Here is a 27,029-nt window from a genome sequence, read left to right on the forward strand (position 1 = left end):
AATTAACAATATAGGAAGCTTGTGGAAGTGTTCCTACCAAGGAGGCCGATTTTCAAACCAGTTCTTCTTCGATGTGTGATTAAAATCCGGGAAAAAGCACATTGAGAATTACCAATGTGCTGATGTCAATTAGCAAGTGAGCCGTCGGCATCGGCATTGCGATCCGGTCCGATTGCGGAGAAGAGTTCTTCAGTAAGGGCTTTGATTTCCCGAATTTCTTGTCATTGACCCCATTATGCTATCCTCACACCCGCCTCGCCCAGTCGCTGTAGTAAACGACAGTGAGCCGAAACCTACAACTATGCCGCCGTCGCCAGCCTCTTCGTCGAACTCACTGCTTTATCCTGGTGAGCAGTGGCCTTCAGCAGCCCATACTCGCTCGAGCAGTTCCAAATCTGTTCCTCACTTGGTAAAATTTCCCATCTTGATAACTGGTTAACAATAATTTACGAAATCTCCAGAATTTGCCAGTATCTCCGCAGGATGAGCTGCTCTTACCACCGATGTCGCCAACACTACAAGACTCGACACCGGCCCCAACGTCTCGTTTCCGATTTCGCTCGCGGAAAAGTTCACAATTTGGCACTGCACCGGTCACGCCAGCAGAAGAAATATCACAATCGTCAAAACAACACCATACCGGTCCTCTCCATGACTTGAAGCGCTTTCTGCATCACCATATACCTCATTCTCCTCATCACAGCTCCCACAGCACCAACCGTGCTTCCGCTGCTGCCACTCCTCACCAACCGCCATCTCCAGATCCGTTCAAAGAGAAAGGCAAATTGTCGACTATGATGCGCCGTGACAAGCCCAACGGAAAGGACCGTATTCCTTCTCCCTCTGAATCTCATTCTCCGACTTCAGCCTCGGCCTCGGACTCCGAGTTCAATAAGCCTCGTTCTCCTGCCCATCCCGCTGGTTATAATGCAAGTCACCATCCTCAAATATCATCGCATGCAATACACTCTCTACAGGATGCTACTCATGCTCATATCCATAAGAAATACGGGAAATGGGGCAGGGTCCTTGGCTCCGGCGCAGGGGGCACTGTTCGTCTCATAAAGGCCTCACATAAAAACGGCGGTACCATCTTCGCTGTAAAGGAGTTTCGTCCCAAGCGGAATGGTGAAAGTGAGAAGGAATATCAGAAGAAAGTCACTGCAGAGTTTTGTGTCGGAAGCACACTCAAACATGCGAATATCATCGAGACTGTGGATATTATTAGTGAGAACGGGCACTATTACGAGGTAAGTCCAAGCTACAACCGTTTTCAGTCTCAAGTTGAACATGTCACAGATAATGGAATATGCTCCATATGATTTGTTCTCCGTCGTCATGTCGGGCAAGATGTGTCGGCCAGAGATTTATTGTGTCTTTCGTCAAATTTGCGAGGGTGTTGAATACTTGCACTCTCTAGGTCTTGCACATCGAGATCTTAAACTCGATAACTGTGTCATGACCACTGACAATGTTGTAAAGCTCATTGATTTCGGTACTGCTACTGTTTTTCACTATCCGGGGAAGACGACGCATACCAAGGCCAAGGGAGTCGTTGGTTCAGATCCTTATCTTGCTCCTGAAGTTCTTGCAGACGAAGAATACGATCCCAGAAAAACTGACGTATGGAGTGTCGCGGTCATCTTTCTCTGCATGGTGTTGCGGAGATTTCCTTGGAAATCCCCCGATGTGAAGAACGATGCGAGTTTCCGCGCATTTGTCAATGCCCACCCCGACCTCAGTGTGCCTAAAACCACCAAACCAAAAGCGTTGACGTCCACTTCGCAAGTGGAACTAGGGCTCGGGCAGACCATCAAGAAACCGCCAATACCTATTCGTCATTCAACTATGCCTTCAGAAATGAAAATCGCTGCTGCAAGCCCCAGGAAAGATCTATTGAATTCAATAGAAGTGGACCAAAATTTGGCATCACCCACCGCTTCATCTTATCGTGTCCCTTCCCCTTCGTCCAGCTCCTTTTCATCAGATTACGATGACGACGACGAATCAGAGCGTTCTGATTCTCAACTTTCTCATACGCCCTCTGTAGTGTCCAAGCAACGCAACTCTGAACGACAGTTTGCCCTTGCTACTTCACCTCGCATTTCACGCAGTACAGCAACCCTTCCTGCGTTTGTTCTCGGAGCAATACAGAATGATCTGTACAATGAACTGTCTATCGCTGGTGAAGTCGATATGGATCCATCCGTTCGCAGGTTCGGTCGGCCAGGAAATTCGACGGAAAGTTTGCCAGTCAGTGCTAGTCGGACATTTGGTATAACTAATGGTATATTCAACGGGGGAATCAACACCGCACCTGCTACTCCAGGCAGCACCGTCCCTCCTCCTGCTAGTCCCATCGGTCTTCTTTCTGCCCCATATATGAGTGAGGATGAACTACCTACGCCAAAAGTTGCGAATGGTATCATCCCGCTTCCTCCAGCTTCTGCTCTTAGCTCAAGAACAGTGCGAGCCAGGAGTGCAACACTCAATAGCATTGGAGGTCCTGAGCTGCTTGCAAGCATGATGGAGGATCATTCTGTCTCCAATGGCATACCCACAACCTCGCCCATGGCCTCTGCACCTATCAATTCTCCCACCTCCGATATGATTCCGAATATCACGATCTCTGAAAGGGAGCCTGAAACTCCCAAAGAACTTCCTGCGCCTGAGCAGACAACCAGAAGGCGTCAACGCAGCGATAGCGTGACCACTTTCCATGGTGGGGGCGCAGAGTCAATATTTCGCCTTCTACCGCGAGAGACGCGGCCTGCGTTAAGGAGGATGCTTCATGTAGAACCTGGTGCACGATGTACCTTGACCGATCTGCTTAAAGGTCGGGGGAAACACGGCAATCTTCTTTGCGGGTGTCAAGCAGGCTTTCCGCATCTGAACATTGACGGCAGTATTTCGACTTTGACTGGTACCACAATTGGAGGTGGCAAAGAACCTGGTCTCAATGGCAGTGTCAATGGAGACAGCGGCACCAATTCAAGCACATCCACGCTCAGCACGGTACACCAACCTTATTGCGTCGATCATGATTGCGAGCCAGAAGAAGAGGATAACGGTGATCCATGGTTGACGAGTATCATTCCATGTTCGACATTGGGCGTCAAGCCGGATCATGTTCACATTAAGGTGGCGATAGATGAGAAAGCAGGGAAAAGAAAACTTTTTTAATGGGGCAGTCACCGGTGACCCCAAACCGACATCTGGGTATCAGCCTGACCCCCCGTCTTTCTTATCCACCATAACATCCCACACCTATCTCACGACTGTTTCTTCATTTTCGTTCCAGAACCCTTTTTCATTCTATCCCTTTGTTCTTTGTTTAATATACGTCGTTTTTGCGGTGTTTAGGCCTACATACCTCCTATCGATCATCTCATTATCCACTGCTTCCTTTCTTCATTGCGGCACCATCTCACGGTCGTTGTTTGGCTTGCATTACACCGCAGTTCTGCTTCTTTCTGTTTCTTAATTCATCCTTTTGTCCAGTATTTTCTACATAATATCTATCATCATCCATCGCAGCAGCATATCTCGTTCCTTGCTATTATCTATGATGTCTAGACGTGTATGATATTCGCGCGCCCAGTGCATAATTCGTCGCTTATGCGTATATTTACTGAACTCGGCAGCACCTTTTTTCCCTTATTTTTTCCCTACGAATGATTATTCAGATTCTTCCTTCTCTGTCAAGTCCAGTCCTCTCATTTACCCTAGTCTGAACGATCACCCATTCTTTATGTGCATCTCACTCATTTCTTTCCCATTCCTCTTACTCGTTCTCTGCCACAGATACATTCTAGTCACGGCAATCGTGCATGTACACTTCATTCTACTTGATGGATCAATGCAGTTTCCTGATGCTCTCATATCTGGTCAAATCTGGCTTAATAAGGTTGTAACTTGTAATTTAGATAGACTCAGATCCACTCATACTAGTTTCGCAAGCAAGAATTTTCGAGAGGTAAGGGAAGTAAGGTTTGAAGGGGAGTAAAATTCGTGACTTCGTTGCGACTTTGCCCCATAACATGAGATCACTGATGGTAAGTTTCGCTTTGACCGCTATGAAGTACATCCCACCAAATCGAGTTCTCAATCTCATGGTACGGGTGTTCCGTGCCCGACTGACTCCATCTTTAATCTATTGGAATTTTTGCACTGTACTACCTTATACTACATTTCGAAGTGAAAAACCTGAAATAAGACGTCTTTTTGCGCCTAAATGCGCAGTGAGTATTCAACACGGATATGACAGCCGAGCTTAGAGCTTGACATATGGGTCTAACCGCCCTAAGGCCCTTAATGTGCCCAAGTGGTTGACCGTTCCTGAAAACGCAAAACGTTTCTTCTTCTCCAGTTCACTTAGCACATGGGTCCAAAGAACAACGAGGGCGCAGTACAAACAACATATTTAATTGAATTACCTACAATTCGTCTCGAACCTGCTCCTGTAAGGCAGCCTGTTTTTCGGACGACGAAGAATCTGATGACCTGTCCTGTCTTTTCTTATCTGAATCACCAGGCGTAGTCTGCTTGTTTCTTTCCTCTCCTTTGATATTGTATCCAGCAGCTCGTAAAACGTTCGTGATTTTATCCGCCACATCTTCACCGTCATCCCCATCGTCTGAGAGGTCATCCAGGAACTCGATCACCATCTCCCCGTCATCTGTGACTTGTTGGACAACCACCTGCCCATTAGAATTTTCTCCAAAAAAAGCCTCCAAGGTTTTGAGTAGAATGCTTTCAGTTGATACGCCACCGGAGCTTTTCTCGAATTTTTCGGCAGATTTGGGAGGTAACGCCTTTTTAATACGTGGAATTTTTTGTGGATAATCAGTCTCGGGAACGTCATGAAATTCCTCGGATTGTGTGTGGACAATCTCCCGGCAACGTATTTGAGCCTGTTCTACAAAATCGTGTTGGGATCTGAAACCAGGTTCACCACACAGACGAGGGGTGTTGATGACAAGAACGTAGGCGCAAGTTCTTGTTTCCTTGACTAATAATATCGTATCCGACATCGTCATTGAACAGTGGAACTGCGGGTCAGGGCATTAGACATATTACTATATAGAGAGGGACTGAGATTGATTACCTGAACTTCAACTTCACGACCTTTACCTGTCTTATCACAGATGGTGCCATCGCCCCAGCGTTGGACAAGATACCGTGAACCCGCACCGCGCGCAAGCTCTAAGTTCGCTTCTATTGCATTTTGCTCCGCTACTGTAAGATCAGCTCCTGGCTCCGGAGCGGGTGGTGCTTTGCCAAGTGTATACGATTCCCACTACACGACGACGAATATGTTGTGGATAGATTGTTATGATAGTTAATTACTGCTTACCGAATGGTCCTCCTCTGTGGCAAATGAGAGAATGAGTCAGCAGAATAATTTAGACCACTTCTTTGGCATCAAAGAAGGGGAGAGGGTGCAAGAACATGAAGATACTGAGAACAAAGAGGAATGCATGTATGTAAGGAATATGCAATGTAAAGATCACCTGGCATGTGTGAGTGCGCTTGGGGTAGTTCTCTGAATTGTCGGATCTGGTCATTATGACAGTATGAATAAGTAAACCACCCTTGTCGATGCTTTATTTACGGAATGAGACACGAACGAATTTGGTTGAACAGGAAATCAACGCACATAGAGACACGTTCCAGAAAGAGGTTGTAAGAGAGACCAACTGCGCGCTGGAGTGATTTCTTCATCTGAATCAACATCTGATGTAGATGAAGAAAATTCAAGAGGTCTGGGAACAAGACACAGATAAGAGTCCCGTGGACCCATCTTCATTTGTTCAAGAGAATAGGGGATATGACTTTCGGGCAACACCGGCTATAAGGAAACGAAATCGATGAGTATGTATGTTTAACGATACAGTCACGAACTGATGAAGAACCCGACTCTCCGAAACCTCCATCGTCTATTTCTTTGTGGCCCAGAGAGAGCGGCACTTCTTCGGTGGCATGCTCCCAAGGCTGGTTTAGAAACTCGAGTTCACCTCCGGGAATGCCCTGGCTGAGCCATTTCTGCGCAGTTTCGTTGAGAACCGGAAGGTTATTCAAAAATGTAACTTTGTATTTTGGAAAAGCATGAGGGTCCTCTGGAAGAGAGTGAAGTCGCGCAGCAACAAGGTTTAATGCAGAAGATATTAAGGCAAGGACAAGAAAATTTTTGGACATCAGTGGATGGATGCGCCACGTAAGTTATTGAAGTCTGAAGAAAAGTGGGCAGGCATTCAAACTCCGATTGGACCAAAGAGTGGGAATGTTCTTGAATTATATAAGCTGATCTGGATCTGGCATGAAATCGTGAAATTTGCGCAAGAAGATAGGCCTAGTGTTGCCTGTTCGGCGGGATAGAAATTTATTTCCTGAGCCGCAAATACAATAATCTGCCTGAAATCTGCCAAAAAAAAAATTCGAAAGCGACGTCGACAGTTGAAACGGAACCTGATGTTGGATTATTTCATGTGGTGACCTGTGCTACACATACCATGTCGCCGTGAGTGCAATTCCTACAAAAACGGTTTTCTAGTATAATTACGTGAGTAACACCCTGCAAAATCGAGGGACAAAAGTCTACGAACAGGAAGATTGCCTCTGAATGATAATAATAATACGTTCTTCCATCCAAATGCACGCGAGAGAACAATTCATTTATTCGAATTCTTCTATATTCGGCAGGGATTTGTTCATTAAAGCCGAACCACGCTGCTTTTCCCCCACTTTCTTTCTCTTCTCTTAACCATCTCCTCTTCGCTTCTCATTGCATCTCCCTCTGTGTCTTTCCTTTTCATACTGGGCTGATATGTCATCCCCCCCAGATCCATTGGAGAATGCAAATAGACCGGTTGACGATGACGATGAGTTAGATGACCCACAGGAAGGGGAACATGATGATGGTAAGTTCTCTTGTTAGTTCCCTTTACCTGCATCGAATCGATGGTTCTCGATGACGTGAAGGGCGGTCACTGACCTTGTTCGCTGTTTATATCAATTATCTGCAGGAAATAATGCTGCTGGAGGGAGCACGTCGGCGCCCACGAAGAGGGGTCGAGGAAGGCCAAAGGGCAGTAAGAACAAGAAAGGTGCTTCGTCAAGCACTACTGCGGGCCCGTCTACTTCAGATGCTACCCCGAAGAAGAGAGGTCGGCCGCCAAAGGTACGTTTCCATGTCAATCTCCTATCGCGTCAACCCGCGATTCGACGCGTTTTCTTTGCTCATTGTGCCTCTATGGCAGCCTAAGAACCCTGACGAGTCGGAGGGTGAGCGTGCGCCGAAGCGGAAGCGAGGAAGGCCCCCAAAGCCCAAACCTGAACCCGCAGAGGGCGCAGAGGGCGCAGAGGACGAGCCTGCTACGAAAAGAAAACGGGGGAGACCTCCTAAAAAATCTTCCACATAGTCTGGCGTTGGGCGTCAGGCCGTTTGTATTCTTGACGTGGATCTGGTACCGTCTCGATAATTTTTCTCTTGCTATAATTTTCTTGCTGTGCAAATTTCATGACCCCGTTGTATACCACAGTCTTTAAAAGGTATCATTCATACCAGAGCACCTTATGGACTTTCTCTCCCTATATCTATTCACCTGCTGTCACTTCTATTGCTATCTATCTCATTTCATTTCCTTTTCGTCGCTTTATACATATGGATTACTGTCATAGGATTGGATAATTATGAGTGTTGTACCACTTTGCACCACATTATCAAAATCAACCATCTACGGACAACCTTCTAGGTGTCCAGGAACTCACGAACCATTTTTAATCTTTATCGCACCGCTCTTAGACTTTGGTCCGTTATTTCTGGGAAACAAGGTTTGACATTCAATTTCGGGATAAGTCAACTACCTATACCGTGATTTCGTTGCATAGGACATCCACACTCCCGCCAAGCCGAGTAGCATCGCCGCCCCGACAAAACCCACACCTGTTAATATCGTTGACTGCCTGGCCACTGTCCTACGTACCGTATCGTAGCTAACGTCTGGGCGAAACGTAACCAAAGTGTATAAAGGAAGCCATCCCCTGGGCTCATTTTCTGCATATAACTCATCGGACAATAGAGGGATCAACGACGAAAGAGACCTGTATTGCGGCGAGCTTATTTTATAAAGCAGATTATCCAGAGCCTTGCGAGCCAAATAGATCGGTGTCGTCACTAGATGCCGCATCTCCACACTGAAACGCCGGACAAGAAAATCTACTGAGAAGCGGACGAAGAAAAAAATCGCAGATGGCTCACTAGTTATCCATAGCCAACTCGTTAATGGCAAGTAAATCCTTATGGCGTTCTTGGGAATATCGAGACAGAACACGTTTCATCTGCTCGTCCTCTTGGTCTATTGTGAGTTCTGAGGCCGTGGACATTGCAGACTCTTGATTGAATAAAATGTTTAAAATCCTGACATCTTCAAGACCACAATTAAGACCCTGTCCGTAAAATGGAACCATCGAATGGGCGGCATCTCCTAATAAAATCGCTCGGTCTTTGTAGTGATATGGATTGAGCTGAAATTTTTTAAGATCAAAATAAATTAGAAACAACAATAGGAAACAGGAGCAACCTTCGTGCATATCAAGGAACTTCGGGGATTGTGCGTAAAATCATTTATTAGGTTCTTCTCGCCGATTTCCTGCAGAGCATCCGGGAAGTTTAATCTGAACCAGTTCAAGAATATGTCTGGGGTATTCAGACGGTCGAGCTCCTCGCTCGGGGCAAACAGGGTACAAGTAAATGTGCAATCCTGGCATTATATATTCCATGAGAGTGTATATTGAAGACAAGAAGCAATAAATATGTCACCTTGTTTGGGAGCGCAATGAGCATGTAGGAGTGTCGAGGCCAAATATGAAGATGGTTCGGATCAAGTGCAAATTTCATACACCCTTCAGCGTCCTGACTTGCCGGCATTCTGAGTTCCATGTACTCATGCTTGATGTACTCTTGTTGGTAGTTCATTCTAACCAGAAAATTACGTCCAAACACGCAGACTACAATTACTCCAAGGCGGCACGAATATCTGATGCAACGAACCTAACGACCCTCATTAATTGTCTTCGAACGACTGAATAGCTCCCGTCTGCACCGACACAGAAATCGAAACTAGGGGTGGTGGTAAGAGCACTATTCATGTCTTCGATAGTGATATTCCTGCCATCGAAGTCAACGGCTAGAACCTTATGTTGAAAAAAAACCCGAATATTATCCGAGGCAGTGACTTCGTTCACAAAATATTCACTGAGTAATGCTCGGTCTATGGAATTGATACACTGAAACAAAAGAAGGTATCAGTCTCACGGTAAGGTAGAGAAAAAGAGTATTTTTAGGGAGTATACTCTACCTGTCCATCTCTATCATATAATTGACTGTTCCATTTACCGTCTAACTGATGAATCATGCGTCCTTTCATGGGGATAGCGGTCTGCATGAATCGCTGAGCCATTGAGCCATCTATTGCCTGTATGGCAGATATTCCGCGGTGAGATATAGCGAGATTAATCGAGCGCTGTTGACTGGCAGCTCTGGCCGAAGAAAGGCGAGGATCTAAGGCTGGAGATCAGACAGATCTCCCAATTAAGGATAAAAGTCAAAGCGCACCGGGACGTGCTTCATATAACGAAACTTGCCAGCCCCGCTTAGCCAGCATCAGCGCGGCCAGGCAGCCTACCGGCCCAGCTCCTACTACCACTGCTCGATGTCTTCTTGCTGGAATAGCTTGCGGAGTCATGGATGTATGTCTTGAAAATCAAACGAAAATGCAAGAAAGTCATGACAAAACATGACCCCTGTCCAAATTTGGAAAGTCATCATCTTCCCGATCGCGTCACTGCCGGTGAGCTCACCTTGGTGGATAAGATCCGCCCTATTAATCTGTTGCCTATAAGTATTGGCCGCTCTTTATCTTTTCTTCTTCAGACATGACTTCGACTCCAGAGCTACCATTGAGGAATGAGTTTTTCCTGCCAACCAACAGCGGGGTGGGCGCTCATCGATTGTTGAATGGTGAGCGCCTCATCTCTGATTCCATATCTAAAACACTGTATTCTCAATAGAAGTCGACAAACCATGCACTTACCTCTGTGGAAACTCTCTTGGGCTTATGTGCAAGAGGTCGAGAGAGTTGGTGGAAGAAGAGTTGAGTGTGTGGGCCACAAGGTGCGTTCTTTTATGTCACGCCTGCCGCTTAATTAATAGTAATGTTCTCCCCGTGTTCTCCAGAGGTGTAATTGGCCATTTTGATCATCCTCAGAAGAGAGACTGGGTGGGACTTGCGGACCATGCTAGGCCATATCTCGCGGAGATTGTTGGTCAGTTGATTTACTTCCCCTCGTCATGCTTGGCATCGTGAGTGTTGAACGCAAACATTCAGGAGCAAATGAGAAAGAAGTGGCTTGCATGAGCACGCTGACGACGAATCTTCACTTGATGATGAATTCGTTCTACAAGCCCACTTCAGAGCGGTACAAAATTCTATGTGAAGCAAAGGCATTTCCCTCGGATCAGGTACGTCGAATGAAATCTCGTAAAATTCACTATTCCAAAACAGTACTCGGATATAGTACGCGTTCGCCTCTCAAGCACAAACCCATGGGCTCGATCCTGCGAAGGCTGTTTTAGAGTTATCACCTAGACCAGGCGAATATTGCCTTCGCGAGGAGGATATCCTCAAGGTCATCCAACAAGATGGACCTTCCATCGCCGTTGTGATTCTAAGCGGTGTTCAATATTACACTGGCCAATGGTTTCCGATGCAGTCCATCACGCAGAAGGCTAAGGAACAGGTACGGCAACGTTTTACTTCTATAAGTTCAATCCTAACTTCTTCCAAACCGGTAGGGCTGTATTTGCGGCTGGGATCTCGCGCACGCAGTCGGAAACGTTCCCCTTTCACTGCATGATTGGGACGTGGACTTTGCCGTTTGGTGCACGTACAAATATCTCAATTCGGGTCCTGGAGGTATCGCCGGTCTTTACGTTCACGAAAAATGGAATGATTCTTTGAAGCCAAAGTACGTTCGGTTCCTCTTTCTTTATCGGTATTTTTTGCTCATCGATAACTCAAGATACTCCGGTTGGTGGGGACACGACCCTCTGACGCGATTTGCCATGCCATCTCAATTCTCTCCTGTCGAAGGTGCTGGAGGTTTTCAACAATCTAATCCGAGCATCCTTGCTATCGCTTCTTTGCTTGGCTCCCTTCAGACGTTCAAGAAGGCTGGCATGATGGCGCCACTGAGAAAGCAATCCATCTTATTGACAAACTATTTGGAAAAACTTCTGTTCCAATCCAAGTATTTCGTCCCTCTTGAGGAAGTGAGTACAAAATATAAAGAAGGAAAAGGACCACCTGGGTTTACCATCATCACCCCTCGAGATACGAAGGACCGCGGTGCCCAGCTATCATTGCTTTTCCTACCCTCGGGAACTGGTGTGATGCAGAAGATTTTTGAATCGCTTCAAAGCCACGGTGTTATTGGAGACGAGAGGCAACCTGACGTGATACGGCTTGCCCCGATACATCTGTACAACAACGAGGCTGATTGTGAAGCAGCAGCACAGTACTTGAATAGGGCATTCGATGAATTCGAGGCCTAAGCTTTCTAAACTTGTAATAAAGTGTTGTACGATCAACGTTCAACATTCAAGTGCATCATGTATAAGTGTATCATCAAATGCATCACGCAGTCCCTTTGATAAAATCTACCACTATGCGTAGATAAACTGGTGTACTTAGAACAGTGTCATGCTCTCCCTTCAATTCCTCTATGTTGCCTTGTACAGCTTTGCCTTTAATTTGGCCATATAGATTGTTCAAGTGAGTGAGCATTGCCTCGCTTTGGGCGACGTTCACCAAAGTATCTCCCTGCGAGTGAATAATAAGCCATCGTATGTCATTCTGTGTCCGCAACCTGAAGCTGGTGGTATCAAGGGTTGCATAAGAGGGTAAATCTCTGAATGCCTCTACAATGAACCACGAGCGATAATCTGGAAAATCTTTGAGCAGGCGCTCAATGTCAAAGATCCCTTCAGAAAATATGACTCCTTGTATTGCATCAAGGATCGAAGATGGCGGTGTGAGCGTCGGAGAAATAGAGGACGAGTCAAGTAAGATGGACGCCAGCATGTGGGCACCGCAACTGTGACTTATCAAGTAGATCCTAGAAGGATCAAAGACTCGGGGGAAATTAGGCCTCGTTTCTGTGATGAACATAAGCAGTTCAAGAATGTCTTCTGCGTGATTTGGATGATGAACATCATTGGATCTGGAAGAAAGGCGATAATTGGGGACAATAACCGGAAAAGTGGTCGCAGAAACCAAACTGCGGGCGAGAGCAGAGTGGTCAAGCTATTTGGGGCTTAGGATATATGTTTCTTACTCAATGCAGAATCATGAATACGTGCCTTATCCTCGCTACATATATGCCCGGAAATGAGGGCGAAGTCAGTTAATAAAGATGACAAAACTCACGAACGCCAAGCACCGCCGTGTACGAATAATATCAGAGGAAGCAACACAGCGTCAGATGAGTTCCAATAGTACAAATCGAATTCGCGAAGTGAATCGCGAACATGGTCCTGATGATAGGCAATATCTTTGAGCTCAATCAAGCACATTTGAGTGCCAAAGCTGTGCAACGATGAGTCGGATGGGCGGTAATGGGAAAAGTTATTATGTAAAAGCTATGTATGAGGTCACGGAGATCAATTCATTGCATGACGTCACTCCCACGCTCAATAATCTTCATAAGCGCAGCGCGAGGCGAAAACGTTGAAAAATCCCTTCCTTGCTACAAAGATGGCCTTCACTACTTCAGATATCTGCAAGGTTTGTGGAATTGTGGAATTAAAAGAATAACCATTGTCTCTTATACTTACCACTTATAGATCCTTATTGCAATTTTCATTCCGCCTCTAGGTGTATTTTTGGAGCGAGGGTGCAATGCTGATTTTGTATGTGCCTCGCTGCGTTGGCTTATTCATAAACTAATGATGCTTCTTCTACCAGCTAATCAACATTCTGCTTACTATCCTTGGTTATATACCAGGGATCATCCACGGTAAGCTCCCTCGTCGCTATATTTATACGGCCATTGACGCCGTTCTGCTAGCTTTGTACATCATTCTGAAGTATTGAGCCGACATTTCAGTAACGACTTGGCCATGATCACGGACAAATTTGAACTTCAGTTATTCCGAAACGACACCTTGTTCTACTTTTATGTATATTGATATTCCTTGTAATGAACACGTATGTTAATTCGATAGTAAATCAATCAGCATCGCGCAGAGTTGCCCTTGGCTTCTATTCGTTTTCTTCGTCTTCTTCATCTTCTTCCTCATCGTCCTCATCTACACTGTTATCACCCTCCTCTTCACCCTCTTCGTCTTCATCTTCGGTTCCCTCCCCTTCCTCCTCTTCTGATTCATCAGAGTCATCAGCCTGCTCGTTAAACTGTTGAATCATATGAGACCCGATTTCCCAGCACCTTTTTATGTTGTCAGTCCGAACACTAGGTGATAGGCCTAACCCTTGTGATGTCGCAGCTTGATGCCATTCCCTGATGTCGTCCTCCTCAATGATATCATCTTGGTATAACGCTGCCAAGATTTGGCCAAACAGTGGCAAGCGCTCGGACGATGCACAGTGGGTCTGACAAAGCGAAAGATGAGGTCGAATAAAATGCGAAGATGATCAGAATCTCACCTGGAGAGCAGTAATTGTTTCCACCATGTCCACCCCACCAATCTTGTTAATGAGAGGTCCCCAGCGAGAGACGACATTAGCTATTTCCTGACGTTGAGCGACCCCACCGCCGTCTATAATTTTGATTTTCTCCACGATGGCAGACACTACGGATTCCCGAACACGAGAAAGAGGAACGTTGCTAGCCATACGGAGTGTTTTGAGTTCAACAGCAGCATTATCGACAGAGTGCCCTTCTGTGAATGCACGCTCTAGCGACAGTCTGACCTCATTCCTAAATTCAGACTCGGCAATGGCATCCGTTGAAGAACCATTTGGATCCAGAGACAAGGACGTTGCAGACGAAGTAGGTAAATTATCAAGGTGTCTGTCGAAATCACTGTCCTCATCCGAAGATTCGCTCTCTTCGCCCGACGATTCAGAACCTGGGTCCGAGAAAGCCAAGTCCGAGGCGCTATCACCTGAGTGAAAGCAGTTAGAACTATCATGTGACATGTGTGTCACACGAACCTAACCGCATAAATCGTTGATTTTTCACATTCTCGACATCCTCGCTATCTTCGTCCTCATCAGGAGCATTCGGTGGCCACACTATTGCGTTTGATGCAGTTCCCAAGTCAACTGTGATTGAGTCCTGAGCTAGCAAATGAAAGGAATTTGAATGAGCGTGCTAGAACGGGAGAAACGGATAGGAAATAGATTACCACTTTCTACTTCTTCCTCCTCAGAATCAGCATATTCATCTGCGTCGCTCTCATCGCCAGTAGTCTTGGTTTCGCGCTTCTTTGATAGCCTCCCAAATGCCTTCAGATGGGCATTGGGTCCTATTATCACGCCGTCACCAACAAGTGACCCTCTGTCAATACGTGTGTTCTCCTTTATGTCCACGTTGGATCCAATTATACTTCGTTCAATCACACAACCAGGCCCAATTCTTGTCCCACTGAAAATGTACGAGTTGTCGATTATGGCACCTGCACCAATGAAGCAGTCACGTCCAACAACGGATGAGATTATCTGTGCATTATCAGAAACCCTTGTAGAAGATCCGATAAGGCACTTGTTCCCGACAGTACTTGTTCTATTTGGTGAATGCTGTAAGCAACAATTCTTCTGCAAACTTGAAGTTCGCAGCTTACCGAGCGAGAATCACAGTTCCGTCTTTGTCGATGTATTTATTACCTCGTATATGTTCATATAAATGCCCAGCTGGATGATTGTTATCGGGTACAAGAGGAAAAGTCCACCGTGACAAGATATCTTTGCTGTTAGACTAACTGAGTAACGATTGCCAAGAGAAAGAATTGCGCAAATGACCTGATCGATTCATAGCTTTTCGTATCCTGCACACGGGCAGCATACCCTTCTTTTGCGACATAGCAATAGATGTTTTTCATCAGTAAGTCCGAGGTAAGAACCCCGTGAACGAAATCTCGACGAATATCGAGGTAATCGAAATTGTCCTGGAACAAGGAAGGAACCTGTTACCGATTACATCAGATTCATGTAACGAAACATGGAACTAAGGAATGGCACAGAACCTCAACGGAGCATATATCGATCGAGCAATCAATAAAATCGTTGCGTATCTCGACATCCGGATGTGTTGCTAGAATTTCACGAGGGATACTGGCGATGGTGGATGGTGGGTAACCCATCATAGATTCAAAGTGGAGACATTCAGAAGTTTCAGAGTCCAAAACAAACACAGCAGAATCAGCTTTTGACCTAGAAAAAAAGTTAATCGCGTCTACCTCAGCAAACGACCATGTCAGTACCTCGTCCGGTGCTTGGCTCCACTTTCTTTGACGACCATGGTCATTATGGCATCCTTGTTCGTTTTCCGTCGCTCCTTGTGCACCTTCACAACCTCGTCTATCCGTATGTTGCTCACTAAATCACCCATAACCAAGACAAAATCACCCGTTACCAACCCGCGAGTGTATATGTCGCGCATGGCATCTCCTGGGGAGAACGTCTCTTTTGCAGTTAGAATAGGTACAATTTTGATACCTGAGCCTGGTTTTGACCATCGCGATTCACTATAGATGAACCGATTAAGAGAAACACGATCTCAACCGTAGAAGACGTACGCGATTTTGGCTTTGATTTGTTCAGGATGTGAGCGACAGATTACGAATATCTCTTGTACACCTGCAAGCGCAAGGCTTTCGAATGTCCAATCCAGTAAAGGCGCATTGCAGATCGGAAGAAGACACTGCAACGAATGACAAACTTTAGAATTTGCCACTGGTGGACGTCTGGATAGTGTATTACTCGAGGTTTCCGCGTCGTCAATGGTCTAAATCTCTTATTGAAGCTGTCAGCGAGAATTACAGCTTGCAAGACTTCAGCTTGATCATCGAGTAGTTTTTCGTTTCCAACAGTAGATTTGGGCGCCATCACAATAGTTGAAAAGAAAGCGCACACACTGTAACGGGCCGATCATTTCACTCTTCAAAAGTGACTCGAACTCATGTTCACATGTGATACTTAAGAGTAATTCTGCAAATCAATCGTAAAACAAATTGATTACAAAAGAAACCTAAGCGCATGGGGTAGGATCCGATAAAAGAAAGTAAGGGTATTCAAATCAGACCATGGAATATAGGGAGATGAAAATTAGGCGAAGAGGAGCAGGTCGTCGTCAGAAAGTCGTTAAGGCGAGGAATGAATACGACAACCAAATCCACGAGTAACGTACGAGTGAAAAGATAAGTAAAGACGCATGGGCTCAAATAGACCTAAGATAGTCCAAGAGATGTGATGCTGGTAGAAAGTGAAGCGAACGTAGAGATCAAGACAAGATATAGAAAGGCTACTCATAACGGTCATTCAGCAAGAGGAACATCAAAGAACATTTATGCAGCAGCAGCCACTACAGGTGCAGCCTCAGATGTTTCTGTGGGCTTATCAGCAACAGCTTCCTCGGTGGCCTCAGCGGTGGCAGCAGGCGCTTCGGTGGTGGGCTCCGAGGCAGGGTTTTCAAGAGGAGCGACGGGAGTAGGCTCTTCAATCTTAGGAGGGTGCTCATCAACTTTGGCAGGTGTTGAAACCTCCGATTTCGGCTTGGGCTTAAAGAAGTCGCCAACACGCGCAGAAAGACGGCGTCCAACCTTGGTAGGCTTTGCGACTTTCTCTTCCTTCTGTTTAAAACGTTAGCGAGATAAAAGCTGTGATTTGAAATGTAACAACCTTCTCTTCCTTCGGTTCCTCGACGGGGGCAGCCTCGGCAGCAGATTCAACGATAGCAGGAGTCTCACTAAATTCGGCAATTCAATACACAATGTAGTGTAATGCAGGTTACATGAACGCACCTGTCTTTGGTAGGCTCCTCGGTGACAACAGGAGCCTCTTCGGCTGCAACAACCTCAGCAGCAGGTGTCTCAGTGGCACCTTCGGTAGCAGTGGGCTCCTCAGTAGCGGGGGCAGCAGGCTAAACAAAGAATTCAGTTTTTTCAGGACTATTACGATGAAGCATTGCAGCATACCTCCGAGGTCTCCTTCTTCTCTTCCTTCTTTTCCTCCTTCTTCTTCTCTTTCTTAGGACTCTTGGCAGCCTTTACCTTCTTCTCAGCCTTATGTTTATCACTCTTGAAAGGAGCAAGCAGCTTGGCGAGAAGAGTGGGACTCTTCGGAGCATCCTCCTTCTTAGAGGACTCCTCAGCCTACAATAGAATATTTGAAAAGTGTCAATGAAAACAGGCGATGTCGACTAACAGGCTTGGCTTCATCCTTAGCAGCATCCTTGGTGGTCTCTTCAGCAGGAGCGGCCTCGCTGGCGGGTTCAGTGCTGGCAACGGGCTCTTCAGCAGCGGCAGCATGTGTCTCCTGCACAGAATAAGTCAGATAACAGGCCCTCAATATTCTAAACACACGCACCTCTGCCTTAGCTTCCACCTGAGGAGTTTAAACAAAGGTTATACGGAGTGAAGATAAAAAGAGAACAAAGATAAGGCGTACGGTGGTAGCTTCTTCAGCCTTAGGAGCGTCCTCAGCAGGTGCAGGTGTTGTTTCAACAGGGGCAGCGGGCTCGGTGGTTGACTCAATTGGTTTAACCTCCTCAACGGGAGCAACAGGGGCAGCGACAGTCTCCATGGCGGACATTATTGAAAATGTGCTGTAGCGAGCGAAAAAATGAGCGAAAAAGACAATGAGCAAGAAAAACGATAGCACGAACAAGAATGGGTATTAACTTGTAAGAGAGAGAGAGAGGGGAAGTGCGTCTGCGCAACCTACAACCCGCTGGGGGAATAAAAAGAGGAAAAGGTAAGGTGTGAGAGGAAACCATTTCCGTTCAACGCACCTTTTATCTGCTGACACGACACCACGTGGTTTGATTTCTATTCAATTTGAATTGAAGAGTTGTCCAGAACATTGAACTCCGTTCGCCAGAAATCAGAATTGTTTGTGTACCCGTAGTATACAGTACGTCTATATACGTGTAACGAAGGCCGTCTCGAGTTTTCTCGTTGGTTTTTTTACTATGTACCAGTGGGAGCAAGCATTCGCATATTTACAGCTCACTAGTCGACCGAGCCATCAAATTTACATTTTATTTATCTCGCCAATGTCCGAATAAGCCAATATTGATCCATTGATGCTCAGCTTTGTTCAGATAGGAACTGTAAGAAATGCCCCCATAAAAGCCATTCAAAAGCGGGCCTCCAAGGGACGATGATCTCTTTCTTTCACAATCCCTCAATGTTTAATACGATTATCATTCCTTGCCTGCTGTTCATCGCGTTTCTGCTGTTGCTATTCGTTATCCTTTCAGTTCCGATCATCGAAACTATCTACCTGTTCACCCTGACAGCGAACGTATCCTCTTTGCTGGAAAACGTTTCTAGCAGCGGCAAATTTGGTGTTTGGGTTACTGTCTCTCGGGCGTTGATGTTGAGTCCGTTCCTCCAAAATCTCATTGGGTATTTTTCGTTTCTTACTTCGCCTCTTAGATAACCAGTGGAATATTTTTGGCAGGGTGACCGCAGCAGAGTGTTCTAAGTCAAGCGCATCCGGGCTATACATTGATAGCACCGTCACTACGGCTCTGTAATATGTCACATCATCAACCGATCATTGTTCTGATTTACACAACCTTGATTCAAATGAACTTGTGAAAGCCATAAGCGAGACCACCATTGCTTGCTCTGGACCTCTGGTTCTCTTTCCGATCGGTCAGTCGCCTTGTTTTTACTTTCTTGCCATTCTTACAAGATCACATACTGCGATAGCCTGCAATAGCTTGCGCTATGAATCTTTTAAACTTTGCTCGTATCTGCTTATCTCTTTACATGCTCCGCCGAGGTTCCAACGGTACCGCTCGTTTACCATCGTTGATAATGCTCGACGTCGGAACATTGGCCACTCAACTCACCACTGCTATTATCGTCTTTCTCATCGACGTTATAGTCGTCGCTATTGTTCGCAATGGCAAGAACCGGTGTCACGCTGAATTGAGGTAACAGGAGTAACGCCGTATGTTCCCCTTTCTCAATGCTTACATTCGCCTTCAGCTACTCACCAGGTTTGGATGGTCCTAGGAGCGACTACCGCGCTTTGGTTAACCATGGTTGGCGCATTTGGAGCATGTTATCAGTAAGTCTCTTTGTACTCATTTAATTCTTGAATCTTTCTTCAGTTGTTCCAAGGATAGAACTTCAAGATACTTAACGCCTGGCAATTTTGTTCGAATATTTCGGACATCATATGTAAGTACGTGTACCAGAACGTTCTTACGCTGCTCGCATCTTTTTTCTGTATTATTTATACTGTTGAACACAAGTATTGACATTGCCTTCATCGACAACAAATATGTCACCTTGTATCATTCTTGCAAACATTACAAGTCAAACGTCAACCTACGTCAACGCGGTTCAAACCTGTGTCCTGGGGCAGAACTGGGGCATTATGAATTTGTCGATCAAGCGTTTAGACTCATGAGATTCAGATACATAGATACAAGATGTAAATACTAATAGCCCACTAAAGTATGTACCCCGGGTACATGGTGGTGGATCACACCTGGATCACACCCCACGGAAGCCCACGGAACGTGTTGAAGTAGGCTCGGACTTTTCAGTTCGACAAAGCGCTAAAAAAATTGCACGGCTTCTTCCTTCTTGATGTAAATATCGATATGGGTGTAACGACCTCAGTCCCTAAGTCCTGATCAGGCTGCAACCTTTACTGTCGTCCGCGGTGGAGGTTTCAATCCTTTAGCTTTCATGCGCCGACGTTTGGATTCTGGTAGGTCATGATTCAGGTGAAAACAGTCAATAAAACAGAATCACGAGTGCAGGGACGGCATACCCTCGATATATGGTCGATCTTCATCATCATCAAACGCAATCTTTTCTTTCTCTGGCGCAATTTGTTCGCCCTCTTCTTCGATACCAATTAATCCGACTTCAGCAGTGGAGTCTGAAGCTTTTGAAATTTTACCCCTCTTCTCGACTTTGAATTTAGCAACGTAAAAGCCGTCCATGTTGTGTACATGGGGATAGAAGCGTCTTGTAAGAGACAAACTTGAGTTGAAAATTTTGCCTCGGTACTTCGTGTACCCTTCTCGACCAAACTCTAGTCCAGTATCCACGAGTTTGACGTTGGGTCGTTTGCGAAGAGCATAGTCGACGACGGACTCGTTTTCATCTACTGTCACGGAACATGTCGAGTAGACGACATACCCACCTGTTTTCGAATCGGGAGAAACGCTGTCAATGGCACATAGGATAAGTTGTTTTTGGAGATGAGCAAGGAGCGTGAAATCACGCTCAGACTAACATGAAACGCTTGTCAGCATGTGGTTTCCCAATCAACAAGGAAAATATGTACAGACCTTGTTGACTTTGACACTTGAGTCTTTACTGATAACACCAGTACCACTACATGGGGCGTCGAGCAAAACCCTATCAAAGCCGCCGATGACCTTGGGAAATTCGCGTCCATCGTACGAGCATACCACGACGTTTTTGCATCCCAGGCGGTGAACGTTCGCACTTAAACTTTTCGTACGTGCCTTGTTTGCGTCGTTCGCGAAAACTATTCCCGTATTTTGCAACAGGGCAGCAATATGTGTAGTTTTACCTCCTGGCGCAGATGCCATGTCGAGTACACGTTCGTTCGGTTGTGGAGAAAGTGCGATTACAGGTAGAAATGAAGAGGCAGCTTGCAGCATATAATGGCCTGCCAGATACTCAGGCGTAGCACCTAACGAATGTTCAATGATGCATTTACAACTGAGCTCTGCACACTTACCAATTGGAACACTACTCTCAAATACTTGAAGACCAACATTGGTCCATTTTCCAATGGGTTCTAGATTTACCCCACGGTTTATAAGGGCTTGAGCAAGGTCCCGCCTTCTTGTGCGAAGAGTGTTGGTACGAATAGTGACTGGACGAGGAACTTCGTTTGCTTCGAAAAATTCAATAGCCTGCACGTGAGTTAGAACTTTGACCAATGTAAAGGCGCATTTATGTAGTTCAGACATACCTCAGCGACAGGGAAAAGTTGGAATAACTTTTCGGCAAGGAAGTCGTTGTAGCCATAATAGCTGGAGATATCCGAGAGAAGCTGGCTGATGTATTCCGACCGTGAACTTAGAGATCTGTTTTAGTTGAAGTTTAGAATATAATTTCTATCCACTCACCGACTCTTCTCAGCTAGTTTTTTGAATCTTCCCAGCACACGCACACATTCTCTCATCCGTCTCTGCACGACATGCACGTCAGGACCACCTGCCTTGCTCTCTGCTTCATTCTCCTCGCGGGTAGGTAAACGAAAGGGTTCCCCATCAGTCTCTTCCTCGTCTTCATCCATGTCAAGATCGTCGTCGTCATCTTCCTCGTTAAAGGCAGCTTGCTGCATCTCTTCGACATCGAGAGCATCTTCCGCCGCCGCTTGTTCATCTAGAGCTTTTGAACGAGCAGCCATATTGGCCATGGTGATCCGCTCCTCCTCATCAGATTGATCGGAAGAATCTGAATTATCTGAAGCGGTAGGTATTATTTTTGCGGGACGTTCACTCTGTTTGGACTTTTTAGATTTGCCAATGATGACTTCGGGTTCATCATCTTCTGCATCCGAACCAAAATCGAACGCTTGTGCGGGACCACGAAGTTCATCACTATGGAAGTTTAGTCTTATGATGAATGGACGCAGGAATTTGACACACTCGCTGAACTCATCCATACCCAGTTCATCCAACTCTTCATCATCATTGGTGCTAAATAATGACCTACAGGTCTATTAACACCCCCAAAGCTGATATTGCCTACTGAGGTACGTACTTCGCGTGAATTTTAAGTTCAACATTGTCGGCTACATCCTCCCAGCCATCTGCCGAGCCTTCAGCATCAGAATTAACCAGTACCTTCTTTTTCTTCTTGCCCTTCTGTTTGCTTTCAGACTGGTCTTTGGGCCTCTTTACGGGTCGGGAATTGGAGTTATCGTTTAGAGATTCGGCTTTCCGTTTGCCAAGTTTTTTAGAAGATATAGCGGATTGTTTGACGTCTAAAGGTTGCGGAGCTGGTTGCTTGTTTTTTGCGCGATGACCCATGTTCTTTGCGCTTGATGGGAAGTATAGAAGAGTGAAAAAATCAAGCGTGTGAACTTCGAAAACTCTTTCCGCTGACAAACAAATAAGCAATGTCGGTCCGACATTTCTACATAACTCGTAGCGGTAGTAGTTATTGGTAGGTGTAAATACATGTTCAACATATTTTGAATTGCTCAACTACCCTATCCTCAAGCCCAGTGCAAGCCCTGCCAGGAAAGATGCTCGCGGCGGAAAATCCGCGGTCAAAAAATCGACAAGCCAATTCCAGGCCGTCCAGATTGTTGGAGCTCTCTTGGTACCAGTCGTATCGGTTGTGTAGAACACTCTTTCAAATCGATGACCCATACGCGCCCAATCAACGCGAAGGATGGAGAACGAACCAAGATACTGGTGAATTGACTTAATAAAGATCATGAATGGTTTTAACATAGATACAAACCTGCAGCAGCACAAATACACCGCCAAGGAAAAATGCTACAGCTTTTGCACCCTTCTTGATGAAGACACCAGCACATATTCCAGCGACTGTTCCGAAGCTAAGCTCATACAGAGACACTGAGGACTCTGGAGGAGGGGGATGCGGGGAGCCAGACAGGGTAGATGGTTCTGGCGATCTGGAAGCGGAGACAGCCGAGGCTGGAGCAAAGATTAGGAAAGGGAAAGTATATAGGATAAAGATGCTTACATTCGCATTCGACGAAAGGCTTGATGTACAGAGAAAATCCAAGTCCAAGTCCGCTCAAGCCGATTGCCTTGAACACTGAGGGAAAAGTCTGAAATGTTCTTGTTTTCGGCAGCCTGGATGCTTGCAACCTAGCGTTATGTTGAAGAAGACGAAACTGGCCAGAAAACAGCGAACTAAAGAGTTGAGGGCCGTTACAACGACGAGACAGGATGTGGATTGGTGAAGACATTTACGAATGACGTCATGCCTGAGCGCGAGCAGTCACAAACAGCATGAGTGACTGTCACTAGTACTTACCATTTATAGATAACCACATCAAAGTAAGTTTTGCGTGAAAAACGACTTGACAGCTTTTCGAATATATATAGCTACAGCTAGCTCTCTCACAATTTGTACTTAGAATTGTTTGCCTGTTTTTGCACTTTTGCCTGGACTCAGTCGAAATCCTTTGCCCAAAACTCGTGAGAAATTCAAATTACAGCCAAACAAAGGGTAACATCTCAGGACTAAGGATCTGCTTTAATCCTTCAACGTCTAATTCTTGGAGTTATCCATCCAACTATGGATTTCTCACCTGTAGGTAACTCCTATGCGGACGTTATCCAACGCATTCGCAAATTTCGAACTTTTGATGAGCCAGAAAAGAAACATATTTTCCAGTCTTTCACTGAATTTTGTGCCCCTTACAAACCTCCCGTAACACTGGGGAAACCCGGAGATGTGTTTCTCAATCGAAAAACATTCAAGCTTTACATGAGAGAAGAGAAGCAGTGGACTCAATGGCATTCGACCTCGGATAGTTCGCGACTCAAATATCCAGAACTACAGAATCGATTCCTGTGGATAGTTCCAAACTCGGGCCAAAGAATGGTTGACTTCGTTCCTTCAAGTATACTCAAAAGGTTCAAAATCTTAGGTACTGTTCATCTATCCTAAGAAGTGTATCGTCGTATATTGATATTTTATGATCATCTAGATGCAACTGAGCTTTTGAAATCGATTGTATCTTTGCAACAAAAGCAGGACCTAACGCGAAAGCGAAAATCAGAGGCTTCGCTGAACACAAAGAAAGGCAAGAAAGGGCGGCTATCTAATATTGAGCCTCCCGCGGGCTGGAGTGGCATAGATGACCTTCCTACTCAATTACTAACATCTATGTCTGCTCCAGTTCCGCGATCCAACTTAATGACCTCCCTTTCCTCCACCGCCTCTCTGCAAACCCCAGGTTCTTCATCGTCCCGAGTTTCTCTTCATACTTCTGTTTCCATGTCACCGCAGATTCAGCGGGACAGGAAGCTATTGGAACGAAATGAATTACTGGAGAGGGAAAACCAAGAATTGAAAATGAGTCTTCGAATATCAAAAGAACTCGAAAAAGATAGCCATATGGTTCGCCGACTCAATCATATCGCAAGTGAGGTATTGATGTCCTTTTTTTGAAATTGCAGGCTTCATCCATGATCGAATCTACTTATCAGGAAGAATCCGACGACAGTGCTTTATCTATTGACGAAGATGACACTAGGCGACCGCAGCTCCAATCTCCACCTCCAACGCCGTCGATACTTAGTAATTTGTCCAATGAGTTCATGAATCGGGACATGCACCATGATGAACCTCTTCTCCCTCTTACTGAGTCTGAATCATCCTCTCGGGATGCAAGGGTCGAAGAGGCCGGTGATGACATTATCGCCATGCATGGGGACAAGAAGCCGTCGATCCAGGTCAAATCAGAACCTCAAACAACTGCGGCAACTCCCCACACACATCCAGAATATATCGATCTGACACTTGATTCCGACGATGATCAACCATTCACCAGCTTCCGGCCGGTGTCCAAATCTTTGTGCACTGTTTCGTCTGCTTCTTGCGAGGCACCTTGCCTGCAACTTACTTCAAACAATTCTAGGCAGACACCGAAACATGCCAGTGCTACCCCTTCCAGTTCTGCATCTCCTAATCGAAAGGGCCAATCATCTAATTCCGGAAGAAATCGAACAAGTACTACTATTAGCCGTTCCAGTCGAACCCCCGTCACATCATCAAGCCGCGTGGGTCCGCTACCTTCTGCACCCAAGTTGACCCCGACCGATGTTATCAAGCGCTCGACTGTTAATCCCATTCTACGGGGAGCCTCATCTATTCCTAGTCAAGATGACGACGACGAAATATTCGAGATTAGTCTCGACCAATTTCGAGCTGCGGTCAAATCCGGGAAGAAAAAAGCACGAGAGGATGGTACTATCCCAGATTCATCCAATGTACAACCTCATACCCAAAATAAGGTGCAGATTCCTGTTGTCAAAGCAGAGCCTGCAAACGAGTTTATCGCAAAGAGTGGGAAATTGATGAACGACCTCGTACAGAGCCCTGAAGCCAGTCTTGATGATGCTCCTGCTGCTGCTATGGATGTTTCCGGAGAGCGCTCTGATGATGGCTATGAGACACTTGTTATAGATCCAGATGCTGCGGCAGACTCAGAGGACTTTGACTTTGATCTGGCATACCCTGAAAATGAACATCAATCTCTTCCTCCGCCTCCTCCTTCTCGGGATGCTGATATCAAGATGGAGGATGTAGATGCAGAGTCTGCGCAAAAGACACCCGATGTGACTATGGGCAATGCGGAGATGGAACGGGATGCTCCAAATGACGAGGAAGAAGAGAATCAGGAGGAGGGAGAAGAAGAGCAAGATCTCATTGCTAATCTTGGGCTAACTCGTATGTGTCTGGATTCTTCTTCCGTTTAGCCTGTATTGATTTAATGGCAGTCGACGTGCTGCGAGTCAGTTTCAGAGGGAAGAAAGGTTACAAACGATGCAAAATTTGTTCTGCTTTGGGATTGAAGGAGTGAGTATCAGTTTTCGAGACGGTACACAAGTATTCCCGACTCATGTTGTGTGTGTTTATCAGACGAAAGATGAAGTTTCCAACTAGTGATCCTCATTCCATGCTTCATCATCTCGCGACCTCCCATCGAGAGCAAGTATTAAATCTTCAAAATAAGATAACTGAGTTCGGGCTGGATAGTGAGCAGCTACGCGCTCATCGAGAAGATGATGATTGATTCTTGTGTTCGTGTATCTCTTTCACCATATTGGGTGTATCTCACATCGGGTGTATCTTACGTGCGCATGCATGCTTCTTGACTGCAACCTGTACATACAGTCCATCGACTGAAATATATATTATCTGGGTATTATCACTATTTGCTATGCATAATTCTTGCTATGTTCTGAGGCCAACCATTCAGGTATATCAGTGGGAAGAAGTTGAGATCTAAACGTCTTCGCCGAAGTCGGAGTGGTACCAACTGGCTTCAATGCTACACCTCTCGACTGGTCCAAAATCTGCTTTGACAAACCTAATTCGAGATGTGCTTCAAGCCGGGGATGTGGGAGAAGACGCGCTGCGGCAGTGGGAGGGCTTGGTAAACCTGTGGAGTGCAGACTGGCAGCTATGGAGCCAAAAGAGAGAGGCCGCTGAGGTACGACGACGGGAGGCGAAGAGCGCTTTGCCTCTACGGGAAGCCCTGGCATCAAGGAGCGAGGGGTAGAAGGTGGGGTTTGGACCTGATTAGATGTATAAGATTTAAGATATTCATTTGTGTGTTGAGACCATGATGTAATGTTATATGAAGGAGGGAGAGGGAATCCACGGCTTCCGAATGATAAGGATACGTTAGGGGATCCAGCGGGTACCCGCGTACCACTGGAGATAGTGCTCGGAGTGGTAGTGCGGCTGACTGGATCCTGAAAAGGATTAGGCAGAAGATCAAGAGGAGCATGAATCTGGGAAGAAGCCATGCTCGGTGGCGCGCTTTGAGCACTTGCAGACCGAGTCAACTGAGAGTTAAGGCTCTGAGGACGAACTGCGTAACCGACTGCATCATTGCTTCGCGATATCTGTCCCGGGTCAAATCTCCTCGATGGAACCATGCTAGGCCTTTGAGGGTACCCAATTGGGGACGAATCAGGAGTTGCGTTTCGGAAGAACGGAGAAGAAGGCTGAGAGGAATATGCAGAAGTTGTGGGCGATGAATTTCTACTGTAGAACGGCT

The 27,029-nt window shown here is 45.9% G+C and overlaps 13 protein-coding genes across 13 annotated transcripts; 7 read left to right on the plus strand and 6 right to left on the minus strand.

The window, feature by feature from the left end:
* The first annotated feature begins 416 nt into the window (after positions 1-416).
* On the plus strand, positions 417-3,467 carry C8R40DRAFT_902075 (uncharacterized protein). The gene is made up of 2 exons (XM_046236629.1): positions 417-1,250; positions 1,300-3,467. Exons 1-2 carry the CDS (start codon positions 504-506, stop codon positions 3,181-3,183), a joined length of 2,631 nt encoding a protein of 876 aa, XP_046088638.1. The 5' UTR covers positions 417-503; the 3' UTR covers positions 3,184-3,467.
* Positions 3,468-4,168: 701 nt separating this feature from the next.
* Positions 4,169-6,252, minus strand: C8R40DRAFT_1094315 (uncharacterized protein). Its single transcript, XM_046227647.1, has 6 exons — positions 5,905-6,252; positions 5,660-5,851; positions 5,514-5,604; positions 5,357-5,370; positions 5,108-5,299; positions 4,169-5,051 (listed from the first exon to the last, which is right to left on the minus strand). Exons 1-6 carry the CDS (start codon positions 6,196-6,198, stop codon positions 4,437-4,439), a joined length of 1,398 nt encoding a protein of 465 aa, XP_046088639.1. The 5' UTR covers positions 6,199-6,252; the 3' UTR covers positions 4,169-4,436.
* A 385-nt stretch (positions 6,253-6,637) lies between these two features.
* On the plus strand, positions 6,638-7,899 carry C8R40DRAFT_1235732 (uncharacterized protein). Its single transcript, XM_046233393.1, has 4 exons — positions 6,638-6,920; positions 6,982-7,180; positions 7,260-7,833; positions 7,891-7,899. Exons 1-3 carry the CDS (start codon positions 6,827-6,829, stop codon positions 7,546-7,548), a joined length of 582 nt encoding a protein of 193 aa, XP_046088640.1. The 5' UTR covers positions 6,638-6,826; the 3' UTR covers positions 7,549-7,833; positions 7,891-7,899.
* C8R40DRAFT_1159563 (FAD/NAD-binding domain-containing protein) lies at positions 7,863-9,746 on the minus strand (the record flags this gene model as incomplete). Its single annotated transcript, XM_046229898.1, has 7 exons — positions 7,863-8,196; positions 8,261-8,526; positions 8,583-8,762; positions 8,822-8,978; positions 9,053-9,288; positions 9,360-9,562; positions 9,617-9,746. The coding sequence occupies 7 exons, from the start codon at positions 9,744-9,746 to the stop codon at positions 7,863-7,865; spliced, it is 1,506 nt and encodes a 501-aa protein (XP_046088641.1).
* A 190-nt stretch (positions 9,747-9,936) lies between these two features.
* Positions 9,937-11,614, plus strand: C8R40DRAFT_1040303 (kynureninase; the record flags this gene model as incomplete). Its single annotated transcript, XM_046223905.1, has 7 exons — positions 9,937-10,021; positions 10,075-10,174; positions 10,238-10,326; positions 10,389-10,522; positions 10,579-10,800; positions 10,856-11,028; positions 11,083-11,614. The coding sequence occupies 7 exons, from the start codon at positions 9,937-9,939 to the stop codon at positions 11,612-11,614; spliced, it is 1,335 nt and encodes a 444-aa protein (XP_046088642.1).
* Positions 11,615-11,696: 82 nt separating this feature from the next.
* C8R40DRAFT_1159565 (Alpha/Beta hydrolase protein) lies at positions 11,697-12,634 on the minus strand (the record flags this gene model as incomplete). The annotated part of the gene is made up of 2 exons (XM_046229899.1): positions 11,697-12,339; positions 12,489-12,634. 2 exons carry the CDS (start codon positions 12,632-12,634, stop codon positions 11,697-11,699), a joined length of 789 nt encoding a protein of 262 aa, XP_046088643.1.
* A 688-nt stretch (positions 12,635-13,322) lies between these two features.
* Positions 13,323-16,127, minus strand: C8R40DRAFT_1040248 (nucleotide-diphospho-sugar transferase; the record flags this gene model as incomplete). Its single annotated transcript, XM_046223899.1, has 10 exons — positions 13,323-13,670; positions 13,725-14,185; positions 14,235-14,363; positions 14,429-14,805; positions 14,864-14,989; positions 15,042-15,205; positions 15,266-15,452; positions 15,503-15,766; positions 15,818-15,942; positions 16,002-16,127. The coding sequence occupies 10 exons, from the start codon at positions 16,125-16,127 to the stop codon at positions 13,323-13,325; spliced, it is 2,307 nt and encodes a 768-aa protein (XP_046088644.1).
* A 35-nt stretch (positions 16,128-16,162) lies between these two features.
* Positions 16,163-17,998, plus strand: C8R40DRAFT_1094334 (uncharacterized protein). Its single transcript, XM_046227648.1, has 8 exons — positions 16,163-16,870; positions 16,920-16,986; positions 17,042-17,160; positions 17,216-17,392; positions 17,445-17,555; positions 17,607-17,624; positions 17,688-17,844; positions 17,905-17,998. Exons 1-8 carry the CDS (start codon positions 16,491-16,493, stop codon positions 17,917-17,919), a joined length of 1,044 nt encoding a protein of 347 aa, XP_046088645.1. The 5' UTR covers positions 16,163-16,490; the 3' UTR covers positions 17,920-17,998.
* A 959-nt stretch (positions 17,999-18,957) lies between these two features.
* Positions 18,958-19,435, plus strand: C8R40DRAFT_1094338 (uncharacterized protein). The gene is made up of 3 exons (XM_046227649.1): positions 18,958-19,202; positions 19,268-19,322; positions 19,381-19,435. Exon 1 carries the CDS (start codon positions 18,977-18,979, stop codon positions 19,187-19,189), a length of 213 nt encoding a protein of 70 aa, XP_046088646.1. The 5' UTR covers positions 18,958-18,976; the 3' UTR covers positions 19,190-19,202; positions 19,268-19,322; positions 19,381-19,435.
* On the plus strand, positions 18,972-19,858 carry C8R40DRAFT_903203 (uncharacterized protein). The gene is made up of 3 exons (XM_046236631.1): positions 18,972-19,185; positions 19,241-19,322; positions 19,366-19,858. The coding sequence occupies exons 2-3, from the start codon at positions 19,258-19,260 to the stop codon at positions 19,700-19,702; spliced, it is 402 nt and encodes a 133-aa protein (XP_046088647.1). The 5' UTR covers positions 18,972-19,185; positions 19,241-19,257; the 3' UTR covers positions 19,703-19,858.
* C8R40DRAFT_1094344 (NOL1/NOP2/sun family-domain-containing protein) lies at positions 19,574-22,333 on the minus strand. The gene is made up of 7 exons (XM_046227650.1): positions 22,016-22,333; positions 21,901-21,963; positions 21,376-21,852; positions 21,219-21,324; positions 20,982-21,159; positions 20,563-20,933; positions 19,574-20,502 (listed from the first exon to the last, which is right to left on the minus strand). The coding sequence occupies exons 1-7, from the start codon at positions 22,282-22,284 to the stop codon at positions 20,014-20,016; spliced, it is 1,953 nt and encodes a 650-aa protein (XP_046088648.1). The 5' UTR covers positions 22,285-22,333; the 3' UTR covers positions 19,574-20,013.
* Positions 22,334-22,461: 128 nt separating this feature from the next.
* On the minus strand, positions 22,462-22,855 carry C8R40DRAFT_1040340 (FUN14 family-domain-containing protein; the record flags this gene model as incomplete). Its single annotated transcript, XM_046223911.1, has 2 exons — positions 22,462-22,671; positions 22,724-22,855. Coding segments are annotated over 2 exons (342 nt in total), but the record flags the coding sequence as incomplete, so codon positions are not given.
* Positions 22,856-23,449: 594 nt separating this feature from the next.
* On the plus strand, positions 23,450-26,167 carry C8R40DRAFT_1094351 (uncharacterized protein). Its single transcript, XM_046227651.1, has 5 exons — positions 23,450-23,885; positions 23,946-24,358; positions 24,418-25,690; positions 25,741-25,819; positions 25,883-26,167. Exons 1-5 carry the CDS (start codon positions 23,531-23,533, stop codon positions 26,034-26,036), a joined length of 2,274 nt encoding a protein of 757 aa, XP_046088650.1. The 5' UTR covers positions 23,450-23,530; the 3' UTR covers positions 26,037-26,167.
* The last annotated feature ends 862 nt before the right edge of the window (positions 26,168-27,029 follow it).

Source organism: Lentinula edodes (assembly GCF_021015755.1).
Source record: "Lentinula edodes strain Le(Bin) 0899 ss11 chromosome Unknown C8R40scaffold_9, whole genome shotgun sequence".
In the NCBI taxonomy this organism is placed as follows: domain Eukaryota; kingdom Fungi; phylum Basidiomycota; class Agaricomycetes; order Agaricales; family Omphalotaceae; genus Lentinula; species Lentinula edodes.

Bases quoted from the DNA above. Each gene is read 5' to 3' on its own strand.
- C8R40DRAFT_902075 (XM_046236629.1), top strand. From the start codon at position 504: ATGTCGCCAACACTACAAGACTCGACACCGGCCCCAACGTCTCGTTTC. The intron at 1,251-1,299 runs GTAAGTCCAAGC...AACATGTCACAG, and splicing joins AGAACGGGCACTATTACGAG to ATAATGGAATATGCTCCATA.
- C8R40DRAFT_1094315 (XM_046227647.1), bottom strand. From the start codon at position 6,198: ATGTCCAAAAATTTTCTTGTCCTTGCCTTAATATCTTCTGCATTAAAC. The intron at 5,852-5,904 runs GTTCGTGACTGT...GTTTCCTTATAG, and splicing joins GAGAGTCGGGTTCTTCATCA to CCGGTGTTGCCCGAAAGTCA. The intron at 5,605-5,659 runs GTGCGTTGATTT...CCGTAAATAAAG, and splicing joins TTTCTGGAACGTGTCTCTAT to CATCGACAAGGGTGGTTTAC.
- C8R40DRAFT_1235732 (XM_046233393.1), top strand. From the start codon at position 6,827: ATGTCATCCCCCCCAGATCCATTGGAGAATGCAAATAGACCGGTTGAC. The intron at 6,921-6,981 runs GTAAGTTCTCTT...GATGACGTGAAG, and splicing joins GGAAGGGGAACATGATGATG to GGCGGTCACTGACCTTGTTC. The intron at 7,181-7,259 runs GTACGTTTCCAT...CCTCTATGGCAG, and splicing joins AGAGAGGTCGGCCGCCAAAG to CCTAAGAACCCTGACGAGTC.
- C8R40DRAFT_1094334 (XM_046227648.1), top strand. From the start codon at position 16,491: ATGCTGGTAGAAAGTGAAGCGAACGTAGAGATCAAGACAAGATATAGA. The intron at 16,987-17,041 runs CTAAATTCGGCA...ACATGAACGCAC, and splicing joins CAACGATAGCAGGAGTCTCA to CTGTCTTTGGTAGGCTCCTC. The intron at 17,161-17,215 runs CTAAACAAAGAA...ATTGCAGCATAC, and splicing joins TCAGTAGCGGGGGCAGCAGG to CTCCGAGGTCTCCTTCTTCT.
- C8R40DRAFT_1094338 (XM_046227649.1), top strand. From the start codon at position 18,977: ATGAATCTTTTAAACTTTGCTCGTATCTGCTTATCTCTTTACATGCTC.
- C8R40DRAFT_903203 (XM_046236631.1), top strand. From the start codon at position 19,258: ATGGTCCTAGGAGCGACTACCGCGCTTTGGTTAACCATGGTTGGCGCA. The intron at 19,323-19,365 runs GTAAGTCTCTTT...ATCTTTCTTCAG, and splicing joins GCATTTGGAGCATGTTATCA to TTGTTCCAAGGATAGAACTT.
- C8R40DRAFT_1094344 (XM_046227650.1), bottom strand. From the start codon at position 22,284: ATGGGTCATCGCGCAAAAAACAAGCAACCAGCTCCGCAACCTTTAGAC. The intron at 21,160-21,218 runs GTATGTCTGAAC...ACTCACGTGCAG, and splicing joins AACTTTTCCCTGTCGCTGAG to GCTATTGAATTTTTCGAAGC. The intron at 20,934-20,981 runs GTAAGTGTGCAG...AACATTCGTTAG, and splicing joins TGAGAGTAGTGTTCCAATTG to GTGCTACGCCTGAGTATCTG.
- C8R40DRAFT_1094351 (XM_046227651.1), top strand. From the start codon at position 23,531: ATGGATTTCTCACCTGTAGGTAACTCCTATGCGGACGTTATCCAACGC. The intron at 24,359-24,417 runs GTTCGCCGACTC...TTGAAATTGCAG, and splicing joins TCGAAAAAGATAGCCATATG to GCTTCATCCATGATCGAATC. The intron at 25,820-25,882 runs GTGAGTATCAGT...TGTGTTTATCAG, and splicing joins TCTGCTTTGGGATTGAAGGA to ACGAAAGATGAAGTTTCCAA.